At 39.3% G+C, this 19,485-nt stretch overlaps 2 protein-coding genes across 2 annotated transcripts; one reads left to right on the top strand and one right to left on the bottom strand.

Moving 5' to 3' along the window:
* The first annotated feature begins 566 nt into the window (after positions 1-566).
* On the top strand, positions 567-10,971 carry f3a (coagulation factor IIIa). The gene is made up of 6 exons (XM_055230320.1): positions 567-721; positions 3,607-3,718; positions 6,521-6,714; positions 7,410-7,591; positions 8,096-8,264; positions 8,870-10,971. The coding sequence occupies exons 1-6, from the start codon at positions 643-645 to the stop codon at positions 9,016-9,018; spliced, it is 885 nt and encodes a 294-aa protein (XP_055086295.1). The 5' UTR covers positions 567-642; the 3' UTR covers positions 9,019-10,971.
* Positions 10,972-11,852: 881 nt separating this feature from the next.
* On the bottom strand, positions 11,853-19,253 carry acp5b (acid phosphatase 5b, tartrate resistant). The gene is made up of 6 exons (XM_033985991.2): positions 19,080-19,253; positions 17,186-17,376; positions 15,722-15,849; positions 14,699-14,890; positions 14,380-14,527; positions 11,853-13,478 (listed from the first exon to the last, which is right to left on the bottom strand). The coding sequence occupies exons 1-6, from the start codon at positions 19,141-19,143 to the stop codon at positions 13,209-13,211; spliced, it is 993 nt and encodes a 330-aa protein (XP_033841882.1). The 5' UTR covers positions 19,144-19,253; the 3' UTR covers positions 11,853-13,208.
* Positions 19,254-19,485: the final 232 nt, after the last annotated feature.

Genomic DNA, 19,485 nt, shown 5'->3' on the forward strand with positions numbered 1-19,485 from the left:
TTTTCCTTGTAAGATTAATGAATTTATACATGGTCCCTGTCAAATAAAGAAAGAAAGAAAGAAAGTCACAGTATGTCACTTTTTTAGCCAACGAATGACTAAAATAAAACAATGTCTATTTATATTGTTTATTGTTCTGAAATATTGAAAACATTACTCTTACTTAGCCTGCTCCATTTTTGTTTTTAATAATATTCCACAGTTTTGGGATAAAACTTATCTCCCTGTTCCAAAGTATGTTTCAGTTTGTATTTCAACTGAATTATGCAGTTGATGCGCCAACTCCTGAAAGCTCCAGAAAATCAAACTACAGAGTCTCGTCTCACAGTTGGATCCTTTGACGCTGATCAGAGCTTTGCAGACCTGAGTTTGGCGCATGATTCCGCGGTTTTTCTGCCAACGATAATAGCGCCAGTTGTCTACCTGCTGCTTGCGGGAAAGTCTGAAAACGTCCCACTGCAGAGTGACCTCAACGCGGGACAGGCATGTGCGCCGCAGCCCCTGACGTCACTGGCGGAGGCTCCATATTTGGTCCGAGCGCACGTACTTAAACGCTCCATCAGGACTCGCAGACACACGACCAAAGCGCAACAGACACAGCGGGACCACAGCTGACTACCACCCGGGAAAAAAACTCTCAAAATGCGGATTCATACGAGACAGACGACCGTGTTTGTGGCGGTACTTTTGCACATCTGTCTGACCACGTCGCTCGATCCTGGTAAGTCCACGGTTTGTACTTAATATTCACAGATCAGTACAATCCTCCTCAAACGCGTTCGGACTTGCATTCGCGAAATTAAGGGCAATCATCGTCATTCCTGCCTCGGAATTTTTCTTCTGAAACGTTTTCCATGGGGGGATAAGGTCTACACTGCAATGTATTTTAGAGATTTGGGTTTTAGTTTATAAGATTTGTTTTTATTAGTAGCCCTGCCTCAAATCACGTTTACGAATCACCTCAGCCTCATTTGCAACTGTGGATATTTCCAAACGTTGTACCTAAAAAAATATGTATCTTTTTCTAAGGATAGGATAGTTTAAAATGTAAAAAGGAAAGTAAAAAAATAAAAATAAAAAATACATCGTAGGTATTTTTTTTTGGCTGTGGTTGTTATTTAAAGTCACAGTATGTAACCTTTTAGCCAAACAGAGACAAAAATTAAAGCATGTTTCTTTATATTGCACTGAAAAACTGCATCCTTGCTGTGAGCGGGCTTGCATCTCCATAAACCTGACTCTCATTTGGCTATAATCTTACACACCATGGCATAAAACATATATCTCCATGGAAAATGTCCCAAAGTATGGTTTTAACTTTATATTTCCATGGAATCATGCAGGTGATGAAAAGTTACATACTGCATTTCTAAGTGCACTTTTGGCAGCAGTACTTGTACTTGTAAGTGAATATATTCTAGTCATGTAACTGCACAAATGCTCAGTACTTTTCCCAGCACTGCCTCCAGCCCAGCAGCCTGTTGCACAAAGCAGCTAGGTTTTTCAATAGTTATTTAATGTTATCTGCAGTTTGTCTTTAGCAGTAGTGGAAACATTTACTCAGACTATTGACATTTAGGCAGCCTTATGAAACTGCAAAAATATGAAGTTTAAAGGTTATGCAAGAAAATCACTGTGTCTTGAGGTTAAATCAGATACATTAGTCTGATGAACTAGTCCATGAGATAAAATTGGTCTATGGCTCAAAAACTAGTGAATATAAATCAACTTAACATTTGATTAAAGCTGCACTATGTAACTTTTTTCCCTTGTTGCTGTGGAGATGTTATCACTTTGTCTGGAATGTTTCACAGTATGGCATTAAACATATAAGCTATATCACATATTTTTTTAACTGCATGTGTCTTTATTGCTGATAAAATACCTTGAAAACCTGCATTCTAACTCTGAGTGGGCTCGCCTCTCCACAGATCTGACTTGTTCCATGGCTGGGTGTGACTATGGGGTTGAATGATTTGAGAAAAATGTCTCATTGTGATTTTTCTGACAAGCATTGCAATTTGATCCAAGAGTCAGTTCCACGTACTATAGGATATTTGAATATGTCCAGGAGAATTGACAAAAAGGCTGAACTCTGAACTGACAAACTAATACAAGAATCACATTTCAGAACATGTTTGGACAGATCTGAACTACAGGGTTAGCAGTTTTTATGCAGAATAAAACAGGAGAAGGAAAATTGTTGTTTGTGGAGGAAATGATGGTACTGAAAAAAACTGCAGCCTTTGAGTTTTGCTAATTTCTTTCGTGTGAATATAAAGATTGCGTTTGGGTGTGGATTCCGCGGTCACTGTTAACATGACTGTGCGAGATACGTGATGAGAAGCATAGAGTTTGGCGATGGTGTGGGCAGACAGTGGCCAGAGACTACACTGTCATATGCTCAAATACATGAGGCTAAATATTCACGATGACAAAGCATGACACATAGGACCGAGTGTCATGGATATATTAAAATAGCTTTGAGAACAACAATATGTCTTATCACTAAATGTATGTATTCATTGGTGCAGTGTGGTGTTTTTTTGGGTGAACAGGGTTGTAAAAAGTATCAGAACAAGTATAAGACCACACAGACTAGTATGTACCCGTGGACCACTATGGAATCTTTCTAGATGGGTGAGAGATTACACAGATATAAGGCCACGCAGTAATATAAAAGAAAGCACTATGATTTATGATTTATGCCGTTGACTGAATTTTGAGTCAACATAAATACAGTTTATGAAGTATTTATGGAATCTCAACAGAATCCTATTAATAACTAGGGATGCACTGAGTCGATACTGGTATTGGATATCGACACTGATAGTTCAAAATTTGCTGGATTGGGTATCGGCCTCCAAATATCAGTTCAGCCGATGCGTTGGTTGGACATATAGATTGATGTAATAAGAATATTTCGTGGTTGTAGCTGAACCAGAAAGTTTTATAATCTTTGAACTTTTATTTATACAAAGTTCGTCTGTCGTTACTTGAGAAATAAACAATAGTTACATAACGCATTTGGATCAGTTTCTGTTTGATTTTGTTGTAAAGGAAATAAATCCTGGTTTCAGTTTCTGCACTGGTAACAGTTGATATCGGGTATCGGCAGCTACTTAAGCCATAGTATCGAAATTGGTATTGGAACTGAAAAAGCTGAATCGGTGCATCCCTATTAATAACTAGCACATACTGTATTATTTATGTAGGTTGTATATGAAAGTGTTTGAATGAATAGCACTCTAAATTATTCATGAAATACTTTTTTAGTGTCCAAAGTATATTTACACAGACATCGTAAAGTGTAGGACTTTGGTCATGGGACAATGGAGCTTTTATTGACTTGACTGAATTGTGCAATATTGTTACTTGCTGCAAAGGTGTATTTTGTTGAAAATCTGAAAGCTTAAAGGCCCTGTACTGTATCTTTTTTCCATGTATTTGAGTAAAATGTGTCTTCCCCCCAGCAGGGATGTGTAAGCAGCTCTTGAGGTCAAAATAAGTTTGCTGTGTACTGTCTGCATCTAATAACTAAGAAGTCCGTGTTAGCATGCTAGTTGTTGTTAGCTCCTGTACTCAGCTCTTCTCTCTCCTCTGCAGACTTATTCCCTCGGGCCCAAAACATCACGTGGATTTCCAGTAACTTCAAAACAGTACTGACGTGGGGACCAAAGCCTACTGCTGACTACTCCTACACCGTCGAGTTCCAACAGTGAGTACCTGCACACATGCCCCTACTGAGCATGGAGCTCTATCGAGTACCTAAACAATCCTGAGCATGCCCAGTAGTGACCTCTCCGTGCTCTCCTTGATTATTTTCCAGTGAGGGTTTTTCCAGCCAGTATCAATGTCTGATAACTTTCAAGATCCACACATTATAGTTAAAGGTGCACTCTATCTTCATGGGATTGCCTCTCCACAGATCTGACTTGTATCTTGGCCTGTTGGTGTCACCTGTTATCTTCATGGATATAGATCAACTTAATACTGTGGAACATTCTAGGTGAAGCAATAGCATCTCCATGGAGACAGGCAGGTAACAGACTTTCCACCAGAAATGTCACATAGTGTAATTTTAAGTTCAGAATTTTCACTTTTGTAAACATAAAAATAATGTCTGGGATTTAGTAGAATTAGCTGACAAAATTAAAGAAAAGAAAGAGAAATTGGATGCCCTGAAAACAGACTGGGAAAGACACACGGGCACACACAGACTGGGGTAGTACAGGACACAATGTCAGTCCTAAATATCGGGCAATTTTACTGATACAATATAAAAACAAATCACAGATTATCATCCAATGTTGATAGACAGACCGACCGATTGATTGCCTAGAGTTGCATACAGAAGGCCCCTAGTGTCACAGCCTCATGAATTTGTCAGTCACCACCCGACTGTACCCAGTGATCCCCCGAGCACTGACCTCATATACTGATACATTACACTACCATCTGAGCGTGCCCAGTCTTAGGTGGCATTCAAAAAGATAAGCAGTAGGAGTGGCTGCACTAAAAGCATGTGCCCACAGGAATGCGTCCCGGAACAGAGCGATAAAAAGATCAGAGGACAGACCAGAGGAGAGGTGTGTGAGAAGGAGAGAGGACAGAGAGCGGGAGAGAGAGTGAAGGCTGGCCAGTCATTAACACATAATGTCTCTAGTGCACACAATAGCAGGAGGGGAGGTGCTTCTCTCTGGGGAAGTGTTGGCTAACTGATAACTGAAATCAACACACGCAAGGCATATTAGTGCTGGCATGTTTTTACACCAGATGCCCTTCCTGTCACAGCTAACCACATTGTTTGCCCAGAGACACAACATGCGCCCCTACATTTCTGATCTGGTTAGCATGTTTTGGAGAGATACGGCTTACCATGTTGCTTGTATAAAGTTGAAGTTAAAGATGCACCTTCACTAGAATCTTTTGGATCATTCAGCCCTGGAATTGCCACTCTCTAACCTAACCTACACCTTAATCTATTTTAACCCTGACCTGAATGTAAAACCATGTTGGTGAACTAATAAAGGATTTGCATCATAGAGACACATTTGTCCCCATAAGTCTCTATGATGTGAATGTGTATACGGAGTTTAGTTCCCACACTGTGATAAACATTCGTCCTCACACACACACGCGAGCGGCTCCTTCCCATGCTGTGATGCTTCTGGGAACAATTAGTGAAGTGATTGCCATTTTTTTAGTCAGAACTCATGTACAGTTAGGGAAGGGTGGTACTGATTTGGTACTGGTGTAGACTTGGTTTGATTTAGTTCTTTTTCAGTCCTAAGTCCTGGTTTAGTCTTGGTTTAGTCCCTAGTTTAGTAGAGTAAAGTTCTCAGACAAATTTCATATATTACAAACAAACATTTACCTGGTCATTTAAAGCCTCAGTATGCGACATTGTCAAAACAATGTTTATTCATTTTGGTTGTGTTTATTGCACTGAAAAACTTGCATCCTTAATGTGAGTGAGTTTCCATCTCCACAAACCTGGAGGAGAGCCTCCAACAGCTTACTTCCATGGGTAGGGGTCCCTTTGGCTATGGTATTCCACAGTATGCAATAAAACCCGTCTATCTCCATGGAGGATATTCTAAATTATCGTTTTAACTATTTCCATGGAATCAGACTTCCATCGAAGAAAAGTGTTCACAAACAGAAGTGTCACTGTTCAAAAATGTTTATTTGGACCTGATTTTAAGATAATATAAACTTGGACCTGGTTAATATCTTTGTACTTACTATGTCTATCCACATAAAATTTCAATACTCCTTCTCTGTCAGCACAAATGAGCTAAAGTGAAATTATGTAGAAAAGTTAAGATCCCCAAGGTTTGTGCACTGAAGTTACGCCAAGAGATGAATGGGGTGACTCTGGGGAACTAGTTCCTTGTAAATTCTAATGAAGCTCTATCAGCATTTGCTCCTCTCATAGAGAGACACTGACCCCTGCTCTCCATTTGAAGGCACAGTGTGACATCATTAAATAGTACCACGGTAACGCAATTCTAATAAAACTCAGAATGTCCTCATTTTGGTGAAACATTTATTCACAAACAAAAAACATTAAATTGCAACCCTCTCTTCTCGTCTATTAAACGTACAATGTGCACAACTTTTCTGGTGGTGACCTGCTTGTCTCCATGGAAATGTTACTGCTCTATCTCTCTACCTATCATCGATTTAATAATGGACGCCTTAATTGCTCAAAAATACCTTGACAAACATGCATTCTTGTGAGTGGGGACATCTTGGTATGGTTGGACACCCTACCTGTTTCCATGGAGATAGATATGTTTATAGTTTATCTTACTGCTTTGCCTTCTAGTTTATGCCGCAACATTAATCTGACAAGTTTGTGGAGCCAATCCCTAAGTAAAATTTATAAAAATGGATATTCTGTGTGGTAATTTAGTTAAAAAAGTAAGTCTCTCATAGTTATGGGCCCCTGCCGGTTGAGCTGTTGTAAGTAAGGGGAGCGTGTCTTCACTGTCCCTCGCTTGTGTGTGTGCAGGGTGGGCAAGGATCATCGGAGGAACCCCCATTGTATCCGAAGCTCCCAAACCGAGTGCGACCTGACCAACACCATGAGCGACCTGCGTGCCTGCTACACCGCAGACGTGATCTCAGAGCCACCCATGGGAGTACCCAAAGAGCCCCAGGAGTACCCCCATAGTAGCTCCCCACGCTTCTGCCCGTACACAGACAGTGAGTACCCCTGTGCTTCTTCAATTGCTCACACATTACTATATAATATAATAACAAAGAACAAACATATAATTGGTAATAATAAATTCAAAATAAGTAGCAAAAATAGCAAGAGACTAATGTCAAAAAGGCACAATTATACAGTTGTAAATGGGCAAGCCATGTCCTGTGTTAAAGCTCACAACCTCCAGAATTGACTCACTGAGCTGCAGAGGCTGCACTAGCACTTAATTTGCTTCAGGTGCTGTGGTTTAGGTAGTGACAATTCAGATCAGAGAGTCCTTTTAGGTTTAAACCAACTGATATCAGCATTGAAACTGGTAATCCAAAATAAGAGAGAGACTTGAGGCTCTCTTTGCTTTCTGATTGGATAATTGTTTCGAGAATCAAAACACCAAATTATAACATAAACAACTTGGCCAGCATATCCAATGCTTTTGTAAGAATAAATCAACATTACAACTGTTATCAGTAAAAGCTACATTTGATGTTTACCTTGTATATGGTCCACAATTAGGTCATGTTAATGTAATTTAAGATAAAAATTTCATACTGTCCCTTTAAATTGCTTCGACCAAGAATTGTATTGCAAAACATATGCAATTTATTTCAGTAAAGTAAAACATACACATATTATTAAGTAAAGAACAAAATTTGGACATGTGAAGCAAAAAGATATGTCTGTTTGTGTCCAGCGGTTCTCCTGAGCCCAACCTTTAAACTCGAGGTCAATCCGGATGGGAGGACAGTCACAGTTCACGTCACTGACCCTTTGACCGCCGCCTTTCAAGATGGCCGACAGCTCAGCATCAGGGACGTGTTTGGGGAGGAGCTGGAGTACAAGGTCATCTACAAGAAGAACAAGAGCACGGGCAAGGTACCAAACCAGGACTGGAACCACAGACTGTCTATATAAACAGACATTGTTAACCTGCTAGCCACCGCTGCCACTATTGATTTGTCCAAGTTTTATACAAGAAATGTACCAGGTGTCCCTATTTTTGACTAATTGGATACCTGCCACCAGGGGCATTAATTTGTTTAGCCAAAATACAGAAAAACAAGCTTGAAAATTACCAGGACACAAAGAAAATGTTACACTGACTGAAATCTCTCATGAATGGACTGAGTGCATTACACGCTTTCTTCACTATTATAATATTATTATTTTGAAAATATGAACCTGGACTAAACCTGGACTGAACCAGGACTGAACCAGGACTGCACCAGGACTGAATTAGGATCACATCAAGACTAAACCATTTCAGAACCAGGTGGATAGATGAGGACTAAACCAAGACTGAACCAAGACTAAACCAGGCCTAAACCAGAACTGAACAATGACTAAACCAGGCCTAATTTCTGCTCTGTGTTCCTACAGAAAACGGCCAAATCCAATTCTAACGCAGTGGAGGTGACACGTTTGGACCGGGGGGAGAGCTACTGTTTCCAGGTGCAGGCTGTGGTCCGGTCTAGGCCCACCTCCACACAGGAGGGCGAGCTCAGCCAGACCCAGTGCACCCACCAACAGAACCCTTCACTCCTAGATAGTAAGTCTCTGCACAGCAACACATGCTAATGCACTAACAGCAGCAGCAGGATGGCTTCCGACATGGAGGGTACAGGAATGTTTGTGTATCCTCCTACACAGGACACACAGTACTGAACAAAACAAGAATTTCTAGAATAATTCACGGATACATGGTAGTAAGGCTGTACAATGGATCGCAAAATACCAATAAGGCAATAATTCAAAACACAAGAAGTTTTAAATTAATTTATTACACTAGCTGCATTTCTCATATCATGCAGCCCTAGTACATACAGTACACATGTACATAGAGAATAAGGTGAAGTGTCTTGTCCTGTTGACAGGTGATGTTTTTGTAATTAAATCCTGAGTACAGTTTTTTTGCCAAAATAGCGACATTTTGGTTATTTTTACTGCACTAAAAAGAGACAAATATGCATTTTTAATTTTTTTTTTATTTCTACATACCCTCCTTGTATTAACAGTAAAATAAAAAAATACCTCTTACAGGCCAGGACAAGGCAAGGAATTCCTTACCTCCACAAATGGCAAATAAATTGATGTTTGCATATAGTTAGAATGTTTTTGACCCGTGCCCTGACCCTGTTGTTTTTGTGTTGACAGATTATTCGGTGGGCGTCATTGCTGGGGCCATCCTGCTGCCCCTCCTGCTGGTGGGAGGGCTCATCGCAGTGGTAGTGATTTGCTGCAGACGGAGGAGCAAAAAGCAAAGGAATGAGAAGGAGAAGGAGGCTGAGGCACTAAACGTGTAGAAGTGTGAGTGTGTTGCTGTGAACGCACTACGACACATTCACTGTGTGGGGCTGTAAATGCACCACGACGCATTCACTGACTTTAGTTTCCGTGAAACTGCACCACACATACCAGTAGTGGTTATGTACTGTAAAAATGTAATATGTTTGTATGGTGTATGAGGGAACACTAAGCTAGGGCTGGGCTCTGGTCTGATAACTGCTGTTTTATAATATTAAAGTGTTGTACTGTATCATGTGACCATTTGTAGGCTATAATATGAACTAGGATTGCCAAAAGTATCGAAAACCATATATTAACCGATACCAAAACTAATATTGGAACTTGATACTCAATTGAGCAGGTATCAGTACTAAGAAAATCACATTCACAGGACAGAAATGAACCATTCCTTTTTATATTTTATATATAGTTTTAGAATGATCCTGAGCTGTATCCGACCTCTTAGACTAGATTACGCCTGTGGACCACTATGGAACCTACCTGGGCGACTGAGGGATTACACAGATATAACGCCACATGGTAATATGAAAGAAAGTACTACAGTTTAATGTTGAAAATCACATTGTATTGCTTGAAGAAAGAGTTCTTTTTATCATCATTGTGGTATCGGAATCGGTACCGAGTATCGAGTCTACTCCTTAGTATTGTAATCTAGTTTTAAATTTTAGTATCTTGACAACATTAATATGAACATGTGATAGGTGGCGTTCAAGTGACGTCACAACACTGCAGAATCCGTCTAGTTTAAACTGAACTGGAGACAGGGCAGAATTCTATGGTGGATTTTGCTGCTCTCCAACTGAAATTATGACATAACAATTCAAGAATGTAGCTTAGCTGAATTTGAGTTGTATTTTTTTTGTTTTAAATATTTAAATTTTAATATATCTTCCTTTCATTTTTAATACTACTGACAGCAACTTCCACAGTTTGACCCAGTCTAAATGAGATGGTAGATGAATGGTATAGTGGGTCTATTGTCCAGCTGCACTGATGTAATAGTGTCATCCATGCTTGTGGCCTGTGTAAACCGTTTTCACTGTACAAATGAGAGCACTGCTGCAACACTGCCCCCTGTCTGTGGATGGCAGGCCTTACACTCTAACACTCCTGTTATATTTGTATATTTGGATTGCAGAAATAGTTTATAAAGTTATATAATTGTTATGTATAATTATGCATCTTGTAATCAGCTCTTTATACACCATGTCCCCTTAGAATTATGAGGTCCCTTCTGTGTTCTGTGTAATTCTGAGGTATTAAGGTTTATAGTGAAACAAAACACTAAACTATATTTTTTGTTACTAAACTGTGCGTATGGTATTTGAATTGTGTTATCTACTCTTCCTAGCCATTTTTGTCAATCTTAGTGCAAACTAAGTACATTTACAATTTTAGTGTGTGCTGTGCTTTCATTGACTACTGCAATTTCAAGTCCTATGTGATTATATCCAGATGTTTCTGATTACACCTGGCCAATCACACTGGTGGTGTAAGACCACATGGTGTTACAAACATATTGACTTTAAAATTACAATATTGTCTAAAAAGAGCTTTTAAAATGATTATTTCGGGAAATGGGCTTTTGTTCAACCTAAAAAAAATGACCAGGCTCAACACAATTTTGCGCAGAGAAGGTATCCAAGAAGAATATAACTCAGTTTTGACAAAAACACAGATAGAACCGTATAATTCTAAGGAGACAAGTGTGTGCCGGGGTATTGTATTTGTGGATGTAACATAATCTTATATAAATGTATGAGTAAATGTGCTTTAGACTGTATAGTGGTGGCTTTTAAACACTAGCTCTTTATTTATTATGATGGGACTGCTATGGGAAACTACATATTCTATTTTTGTATTAATTTATTCTTTTGATCACAGAATACTTTTATATTTCTGATTGTGGCTGTGTGTTATGAAATGAATGAATAAAACTAAAGCTTAAATATGTGTTGTGTTTACTTTATTTATGCACAATATGAAATAAATCACTCATTAAATCTAGGGTTGTCAAAAGTATCAAAAATCAGATATTAACTGATACTACTAACAAAATTACCGGTAGATACTCATTTGAGCAGGTACTGATACTAAAAAAAGTCATATTCTCAGGACAGAAATGAACCTTTCATGAATAGCTTTAGAATGATCTTGAGTATAGGACCTCATAGACTAGTAAACATCTATGGACCACCATGGAACCTACCTGGACGACTGAGGGATTACACAGGTAGGGTGGTATTATTATTATTATTATTATTATTTTATTTATTTTTTGCTTTCTGCCATGTTAAAACAATGTTCCCTCATTAAAACATGCTTGAAGAGGTTTGAGTATTTTAGTAATCTCACCTGGTCCCTATTAAGACTGTGCAATACTCATCCAACAAGCCTTACATCATCCATGCTCCCACATGACAATTCTTCATAAATCATAAAACTTCATAAAAACATGATACAAAACTGTACACAGCAACTTGATAAACCTGATGCGATGTGCAGTAGTTTCATTAGGGGGATGCAGGCTGATTGTATTGCGAAACCGGGTCTGAAGGGGGAGTGACTTTGCATGGAGAGCAAAGGGAGGGGTGACTCTAAAAAGAAAGTTAACCTTATTAACCATGTTAATACCTTGTTTCCGGCGAAAATAGCATTTTCAAAACAATAAAATGTATCATGGTGATCTAAATATGTTATGTATTAGCAGTTGATGCCACATATACGGTAAGTGTAATACCCCCCTAACTATTTGTACATTTGTATTACAGAAAACAATGAGGTGACTGATACTAGCTAGCAAACCAATCATAACAGAACAATGTGTTTTCCCACAAGGTTTATTAAAGTGATATTTATACGAGTTCATTTTCTATACAGTGTTTTAATATTAGGGTTAAAGCTTTTCATATCAAGAAACCATTTAAGCTTTAATGTCCATATGAAAATCAGCCTTAAGAACATTGCAGTAGTTAGAGTGAACAGTGCTGTAGATCTATTATTAATTCATTTTATCACATTGCAAATTACAAAACTGTAGTCATATAATATACACACTAGACCAGAGGTGGGTTGAGCAGCCAAAAATTATACTAAAGGAGAGAGAAATTACATCAAAATAATACTACTAAGTAGTGGTTCAAGAAATAGCTCAAATAAGAGTAAAAAAAAAAAGTATTTGGGAAAACTACTACTCAAGTAAGAGTAACTTAAAGAGTAACTGGAATGTAAAATCTGATTTATAAGTGTAATGTAATTTGAAGGACAAAACATTAAATAACGCACAAAATCTGGTATTTTCAAAGGATTGGCACAAAAAGGAAACAAACTAAATCATATCTGAAGGAGCGCTGCAAGAAGCACAAATGTTCAAATCATTTCATATTGTCAACATAAAGCTTTTGTCACTTGTAGACTTATTTAAAGAGTAACCACAACTTTTACTCAAGTAAAAGTACTGTTACTTTAATAAAAATATTACTCAAGTAGGAGTAAAAATATGCAGCTAAAAAGTACAATTTCCTTAACAAATTCCTCAAGTAAATGTACTACCCACCTCTGCACTAGACAGAGTAGACATTTTTCAAAAGTGCAACAAATATTTATGCCCAGATATAAAAGCTGCACTGCTTTTCTGATGGAGCATCTGCCAACTGCTTGTCTCCATGGAAATGTTATTGGTTTGCCTGGTATGTTCAACAGTATGGCATTAACAGTATCTATCAAGAAGACAATAAAGTGATGTCACTAGACCAAGTTACATTTCAGATCTGTGGAGAGATGCGCCCGCTCCCAATAAGAACGATGTATTCTTGAGCAACATGAACACTTGAATAATTATAATGCTCTGAATGCATAAGATAAGTACGGAATAACTTTGGACCACTACAAACCATTTAAAATGATCACATTTTCAGACAGCAAAAGTCTTTAATGCCCTTCTGTTGAACATTACAGGCAAAGCAAATACATCTCTATGGTGGCGAACACTACACCAGAAATGTTACATAGTGAACCTTAAAAGGTCCTCGATTATGCGTATTAAACATGTGTGAATGAAACAAAACAAAACTTCAAGTATGTTTTTGATGAGACAACAACATTATAGCATAGATCAGAAAATAGCGTAATATAGGCCCTTAAAAGACATGAACAGCCTATAGCAGCATCCACACATTTCCCTGAGTTAATTTCTATTCTTGGGTTGCTGGTTCCATTCCCAATGGCGCGAGGGCAGCTGGGCCTGGTACACACACTTTCCGCCTGTCTGCATGAAGCTGACCATCATGTTATCTGGGCTGAGCTGGAAGTAGGCCACACCCCCTACAGTATGATTGACAGGGCTGGAGAAGAGCTGCCAGGCCTGGGGCACACTGCTCCTGTGGGCAGTGTCTACATCAGAGATCATGCCACTGCCACTGACCACGTACGCTGTGCCGTCCTCCTCACGAATGAACTGAGCAAACATAGGGAGAGCAGTATTACATGAGACTCATTTAAACTACTTCATTTAAACTACTTCATTTAAACTACAGTTTAACATTTGTATTTCACAATGTATCATTTAAAGGAACTGTTAAAAAAGGTACTACAATTACAGCTGAACCTGGGTTGCCAGAGCCTTAACGATTCTCAGTATATGGACTGGCCATGCCTCATGTGAAAGCTCAGAACCTCCAGAAGTTGCACTAGCACTAATTATTGATTGGCTGCAGGTTTTGGGGTTTCGGTAGTGATGATTTAGATCAGTGAGAGTCCTTTCAGGTTTAAGCCAAGTGGATTTCAGCTTTGAAATCAGCAACCCAAATGAGAGACTCATGTGAGGCGCATTCTGCTTTCTGATTGGATAATCATCTTGAACCAAATCACCAAATTATAACATAAACAACTTGGCCATGTCATGTCCAATGTTCTGTAAGAATAAATCCGAATTACAATTGTTATCAGTAAAAGGTATATCTCACTTGAACATGTTTCTCTCATATCTGGAGACACAAATAGGTCAGGTTTATGAAATGGAAAATACAAATTAAGTCCCTTAAAATGAATGGATGAACCAGAGTGTTTTGAAGAAAGAGAAATATTTCTCAAATATGTGTGAATGAAACAAAAAAAGCTCAGAACACAAATACCCATGACTCACCTTTGTGCCATTATTATTAATCATTAACATCCATTGTTTGCTCTTATGACTGTATAATAAATCTATTAAACTACGTTTTCACATAAGATGTGTGTATTGCCCAAGGACACAACAGTAAAAACACAATACAGGAATTGAACTTCCAACTTACTGACATAGGATAACATATGCCTGCATGCCCATTAGAAGCTCCAGTGTGAGTGAGAGGTAGTACCTGCAGGTTGTGGTCATGGCCGCTCAGATAAGCACTGACCCTGTACTTCTTGAGCAGAGGTCTGAGTCTGTCCCTCAGGCAGGGGGTGGGGCCATGGTGCCCGATGGACCAGACCGGGTAGTGTCCAGCCACCAGCACGTACTCCGACCTGCACGACACAAAGGACACAGAACAGCAGTCAGAGCCCAAAATACTGCAAGTAATCTATCTAAACATTATAGACATTTGAACCATTAAGTAACTAGGACCATAGTACCATTATAATTAAACAGGGTGTACTGCACTTTGGTATTCACACTAGTAAGTCTGTTGTACTGACTGTGTATTCTGTAGGCTGCTCTGGATCCAGTCCCACTGCCTCTGGGCCTCTCGGGGGTCGTCTGGTCCCTGGGGCTGGTCCTGGTCCCATGTATTTCCACAGAGCACCACTGTGTCAATCATCAGGACGGTGAGGGTCATGTTAGAGCCAGGCACGGGGTAGACCAGAGAGTAGTACAGGCTTGGGTACCTCCTGCAACACAAGGAGCACACTAGGTCAGCTATAAGGTCAGACATCAGGGAGGGCTCTAGGCCTTCAGTCGTTTAGTCAATGAATCAGTAAATAGTCTTAGTTGACCAAAATTATAAGGATTTATATGGGACAGCAGAAAGTGGCATTTCTATGTAAAAAGGCAGATTAAACTCAAGATTCACTACTTTATATAAATACATTGTTTCCAGATACTGCACTGGAGTTTTTGCATGAACTCCAATGTAGGTGTAGTCTTGGTGAGTGCTGTTTCAGTCAGATACATAAAAATTATATTAGTTCTGATTTTGATATTATAGCTTTAAGTGCCTGCCGATACCTGATATCAACCAATAACAGTGCAGAAACTGAAAAAAGCATTTATTTCTTTAAAACAAAACTAAAATAAGACAAAACTGATCCAAATGGGTCATGTAGCTGTTACTTATCTCTCAATCTCTAAAGCATATAACAACATTCTACAAACAAAAATTCAAACATTCTGAGATTTTCTGGTCCAACTACGACCAGTAAAATAGTCTCATTACATTAGTTTATTTGCCCAACCAGAATATCGTCTGAACTGATATTTGGAAACCGATATTCAATATGAGTATTAGTTCGGTGCATCCCTTAACAAACCTGATGCAATGTGGAGTAGTTTCATTAGCGGGACGCACGCTGATTGTGTTGTGATAGTGTTGTGAAGAGGGAGGAACTTAGCATGGGATAGGGGCAAATTAAAAGCTTTTTAGCAGAACCTTTAACTACCATTGATGTAGGTTATAGTATTTGGCATGAAGTACTTGACAGTATATGTAGTGAGTAGAGTACCATCTCTGTGAGACATTGGAGTATTGGATCTGTGCAGACACGTTGCCTCTGTGATCGTGGTTTCCAGACACCAGGTACCAGGGCACGTCCTGCAGAGAGGGCTGATGGAACACTCGCTCAAAGGTTTGCTGTGGAGCACATGTTAGGGTTTGTTATGGGGATTTTAAGATTTAAGAGATTAAGATTTAAGATTTTAAGAGCTTTGGACAATTAAAAAACATTTCATAACTTAAACCTGTGCATGGAAAACATGTACCACCAGCAGGGGGGAGAGAATCAATTTGTAAACAACCTGGCCTAATTACAACATGAACCTGCCGATAGAATCTTAGCAGAAAGGGCAATTAGAAACACTATTTAAGACAGCAGTTAAGGGTGGGTGATGTGCCCAACTAAGCAAATAGGTATGAGCCTCCACCAGTTGGTCAGGTCCAGGTTCAGCAACAGTCTGAGCTCAAAGAATGAGGTCAGCTGACAACCTGAATATACTGAATGACCAGGTTAATCCATCAATGGATTTTTTCTTCCCTGATGGCATGGGCATATTCCAGGATGACAATGCCAGGATTCATGGGGCTCAAATTGTGACAGAGTGGTTCAGGAGCATGAGACATCATTTTCACACATGGATTGGCCACCACAGAGTCCAGACCTTAACCCCATTGAGAATCTTTGGGATGTGCTGGAGAAGGCTTTGTGCAGTGGTCAGACTCGACCATCATCAATGCAAGATCTTGGTGAAAAATTAATGCAACACTGGATGTAAATAAATCTTGTGACTTTGCAGAAGCGAAATTGAAACAATGGCACAGTGAATGCGTGTCATAATCAAAGCTAGAGGTGGAACAACCAAATATTAGAGTGTGTGACCTTTTTTTTGGTGGCGACGTTTTGGCCAGGCAATGTAGTATTTATATTTTTTACTTTGAATGAGAATTACCTTCATCCAAAAGGGGACATTCTTTTTGTTACAAACAAGCAGCCGACAACCAGAAGAAGAGACTTATCAAAAAGACAGTTAAGAAAGTTTAAATCAAATATAAAATATCAGTAGCCTGAAGAAAATAAGTACAATAAGTCCTTATGAACTAAACTCCAGCTGAAGCTGACTGACAGAGGAAGTGGGTAGGGAAAAAGTGTCTGTTTGATCATTTACCTATATTCAGGAGAAAATGAGGTCACAGTAATAAGATCACATTTGACTATTGCTCAGCCGTGGCTGTAGTGGACGTCTAAAATCACTGCTATAGGTGAAGTGATGATATGGTTCAACGCTGCTGAACTGTCATACCAATAATAACTTCTGATGAGTCAGTATAAAAGATGGACATAGGGGTGTTCTTTAAACACATGACCCCGAGCAAAGAGGGTTAAACCTGTGTGTACGTGTGTGTGTGCTTGTGTGTGTGTACATGTGTATGTGTGTGTGTACATATGTGTTTGTACGTGCCTGGGCTGTCTGACCTTAAAGCGGGGGTCCTGTACATCCTTGACTCCATCGAAGTAGAAGTGGTCCCCCAGGCTCAGGATGAAGTCCAGGCCTGGCTCCTGGCTCAGTCTGCTCAGCTCTTCAGCCACAGCGGCCTGCTGCAGAGTGTGGTATGGGGGGAACGGGAGGCCGCCCCAGTCTGCAAACACCGCGAAGCCTAGAGGGCCTGCTCAGGGAGGGGCACAGGGTCAAGGATCAATGTAGAGCACAGAGGATATACAGGAATCAAACCTGAGCGACAGTGCTAACAGCTGGAACCTAACCTATGTCAGCATAAATGTTTTGTCAACGTTATGCTGACATAGACACCTGAATGTAGTTAATTATTATTTAAAGGCACTGTATGTAGCCTGTGCTCTTACAGGTTTAAAAAAGGAATAACAATCCAACTGAACCTGTGTTGCCAGTCCCTTAAGCTTCAGATAGAGGACACATACAAGTGTTTCTCATTCTCAGTAAATGGACAGGCCATGCCTCATGTGAAATCCCAGAACCTCCAGAATTCACTCACTGAGCTCCAGAGGCTGCACTAGCACTGATTAATGATTGGTTGCAGGTGCTGGAGTTTAGGCAGCCTTTTAGGTTTAAACCAGTTGGATTTCAGCATTGAAACTGGCAACCCAAACTCACTGGAGTGAGGCGCATTCTGCTTTCTGATTGGATAATTGTCTTGAGAACCAAAAAACAAAAAAAAAACAAAAACAACTTTGTCCACTGCTTTTGTAATTAAGAATAAATCAGCATTTCACTTTACATTATACTTTGATTTGAACATGTTTACCTCAAATCTGAGGACACAGATCATGTTTGTGAAATTTCCAAATCTAAATCTTACATTTATTTCCTTTATTTGATAAAGGCCCATCTGTTGCCTGAGCTCCAGACCGGTGCTCTCTGTTCTATATGAAAAAAGCAGGTAGTGTCATGGCCACTAACATACTCTGTACAGTTTGAGGAAGTTCTTTATGAATAGAATTTTTAATACAGTTATTCATATTGGATATTAGATTATGAAACTATCAACAATTGTTTGACTGGTTTAAAATGTGTTTTAGTATAAGCATTTCAGATTGCAAGTAAATATTTGTTATCCAAATTAATACGGCTCATATTTAAAGGTACACTCACTAACTTTTGTAGTGGAGGGTATGCCATCTGCTTGTCTCCATGGAAATGCTATTGCTTTGCCTGAGATGTTCCATTTTAATGGCATTTAACATATCTGTCCTGGATTTATTTAGTTACAGGAAGAACTGTTGCAAATAAATAAATAAATATAATTTTTAAAAACACTATTATTGTGAGCAGCCATGACTCTAGACCTGACATGTCACCTGCTTATCTCCATGGGGAATTTAATACCATATTGTGCAACATCAACAGATCAACATCTCCATGGAGATAAGCAGGTGGTGGAACTTTCAGCTTGGCAAACCCAATCCCCTCTCATTCACTCACTGCAGGTGTGTATGTGTACTCTAGTACTCAAGTAAACTGCTCTGAACCTGCTGTACTGCATTTCTGATCATAACTGTTTACTGCCTTTATCTCATAACCACAGGAGCGTGTGACCAGCACTATTTCATAATCCACTCTTAACATGGTACTGCTATTCTGCATAACACTAAGGCTGGAGTTTAGATCTGTACAAACATGTTTTGAAATGTGATTCTGGTATTAGTTTGTCTGTTCAAATTTCAGCCTTTTCGTCAATTCTTCTGGACATCTTGAAAAAGTGAACTTTGAACAGAATCCTATTATTGCAGCATAAATCACAAATCTAATCACAATGCTTGCCAGACAAAATGGAGTTAAATATTTCTATGTATTGTTTTTGCCATAACTTCTATTCTACATAACAAGTAGTACCTTGTTGTGCAGAGTGTCCCAGGAGCCAGCAGCAAGACTGGAGCAGGAGCAGACCTTTCCACATGGCTCTAGTGCTTCAGAGTACCTACAATTACCTCCAAATGAGTATTCGCAGCAGTAATAGTACTAGTAGTAGCGGCAGTACAAAGTGAAAGCAGGTAGTTCTTGAGTGTGAGTACTTCCTCCTTGGGGTAAACGTCACTAGTTCTTGGAAACAGCACGCTGACCTGCCAATCAAACACAACAACGTTCATAAACTACAATACTGCAGCAAGCATCGTTACCTCAGAAACAACACATTTTCTTTTACTATAGATCAGACCTGGACGACTGAGGGAGTACACAGACTGCTCTTTTATTTAACATTTAGGCTTCTTCTTTGGTTCACTAATACTTTAACTTGACT

Source organism: Periophthalmus magnuspinnatus, chromosome 20 (assembly GCF_009829125.3).
Source record: "Periophthalmus magnuspinnatus isolate fPerMag1 chromosome 20, fPerMag1.2.pri, whole genome shotgun sequence".
Classification (NCBI taxonomy): domain Eukaryota; kingdom Metazoa; phylum Chordata; class Actinopteri; order Gobiiformes; family Gobiidae; genus Periophthalmus; species Periophthalmus magnuspinnatus.

Excerpts from the sequence above, each read along its gene's own strand:
- acp5b (XM_033985991.2), bottom strand. The coding sequence starts at position 19,143 with ATGTGGAAAGGTCTGCTCCTGCTCCAGTCTTGCTGCTGGCTCCTGGGA. Across the intron at positions 15,850-17,185 it reads TACAGGACCCCCGCTTTAAG|CAAACCTTTGAGCGAGTGTT; the intron begins GTCAGACAGCCC and ends TGTGCTCCACAG. Across the intron at positions 14,528-14,698 it reads AGCAGCCTACAGAATACACA|GTCGGAGTACGTGCTGGTGG; the intron begins GTCAGTACAACA and ends TGTGTCGTGCAG.
- f3a (XM_055230320.1), top strand. The coding sequence starts at position 643 with ATGCGGATTCATACGAGACAGACGACCGTGTTTGTGGCGGTACTTTTG. Across the intron at positions 3,719-6,520 it reads TACACCGTCGAGTTCCAACA|GGTGGGCAAGGATCATCGGA; the intron begins GTGAGTACCTGC and ends GTGTGTGTGCAG. Across the intron at positions 8,265-8,869 it reads GAACCCTTCACTCCTAGATA|ATTATTCGGTGGGCGTCATT; the intron begins GTAAGTCTCTGC and ends TTGTGTTGACAG.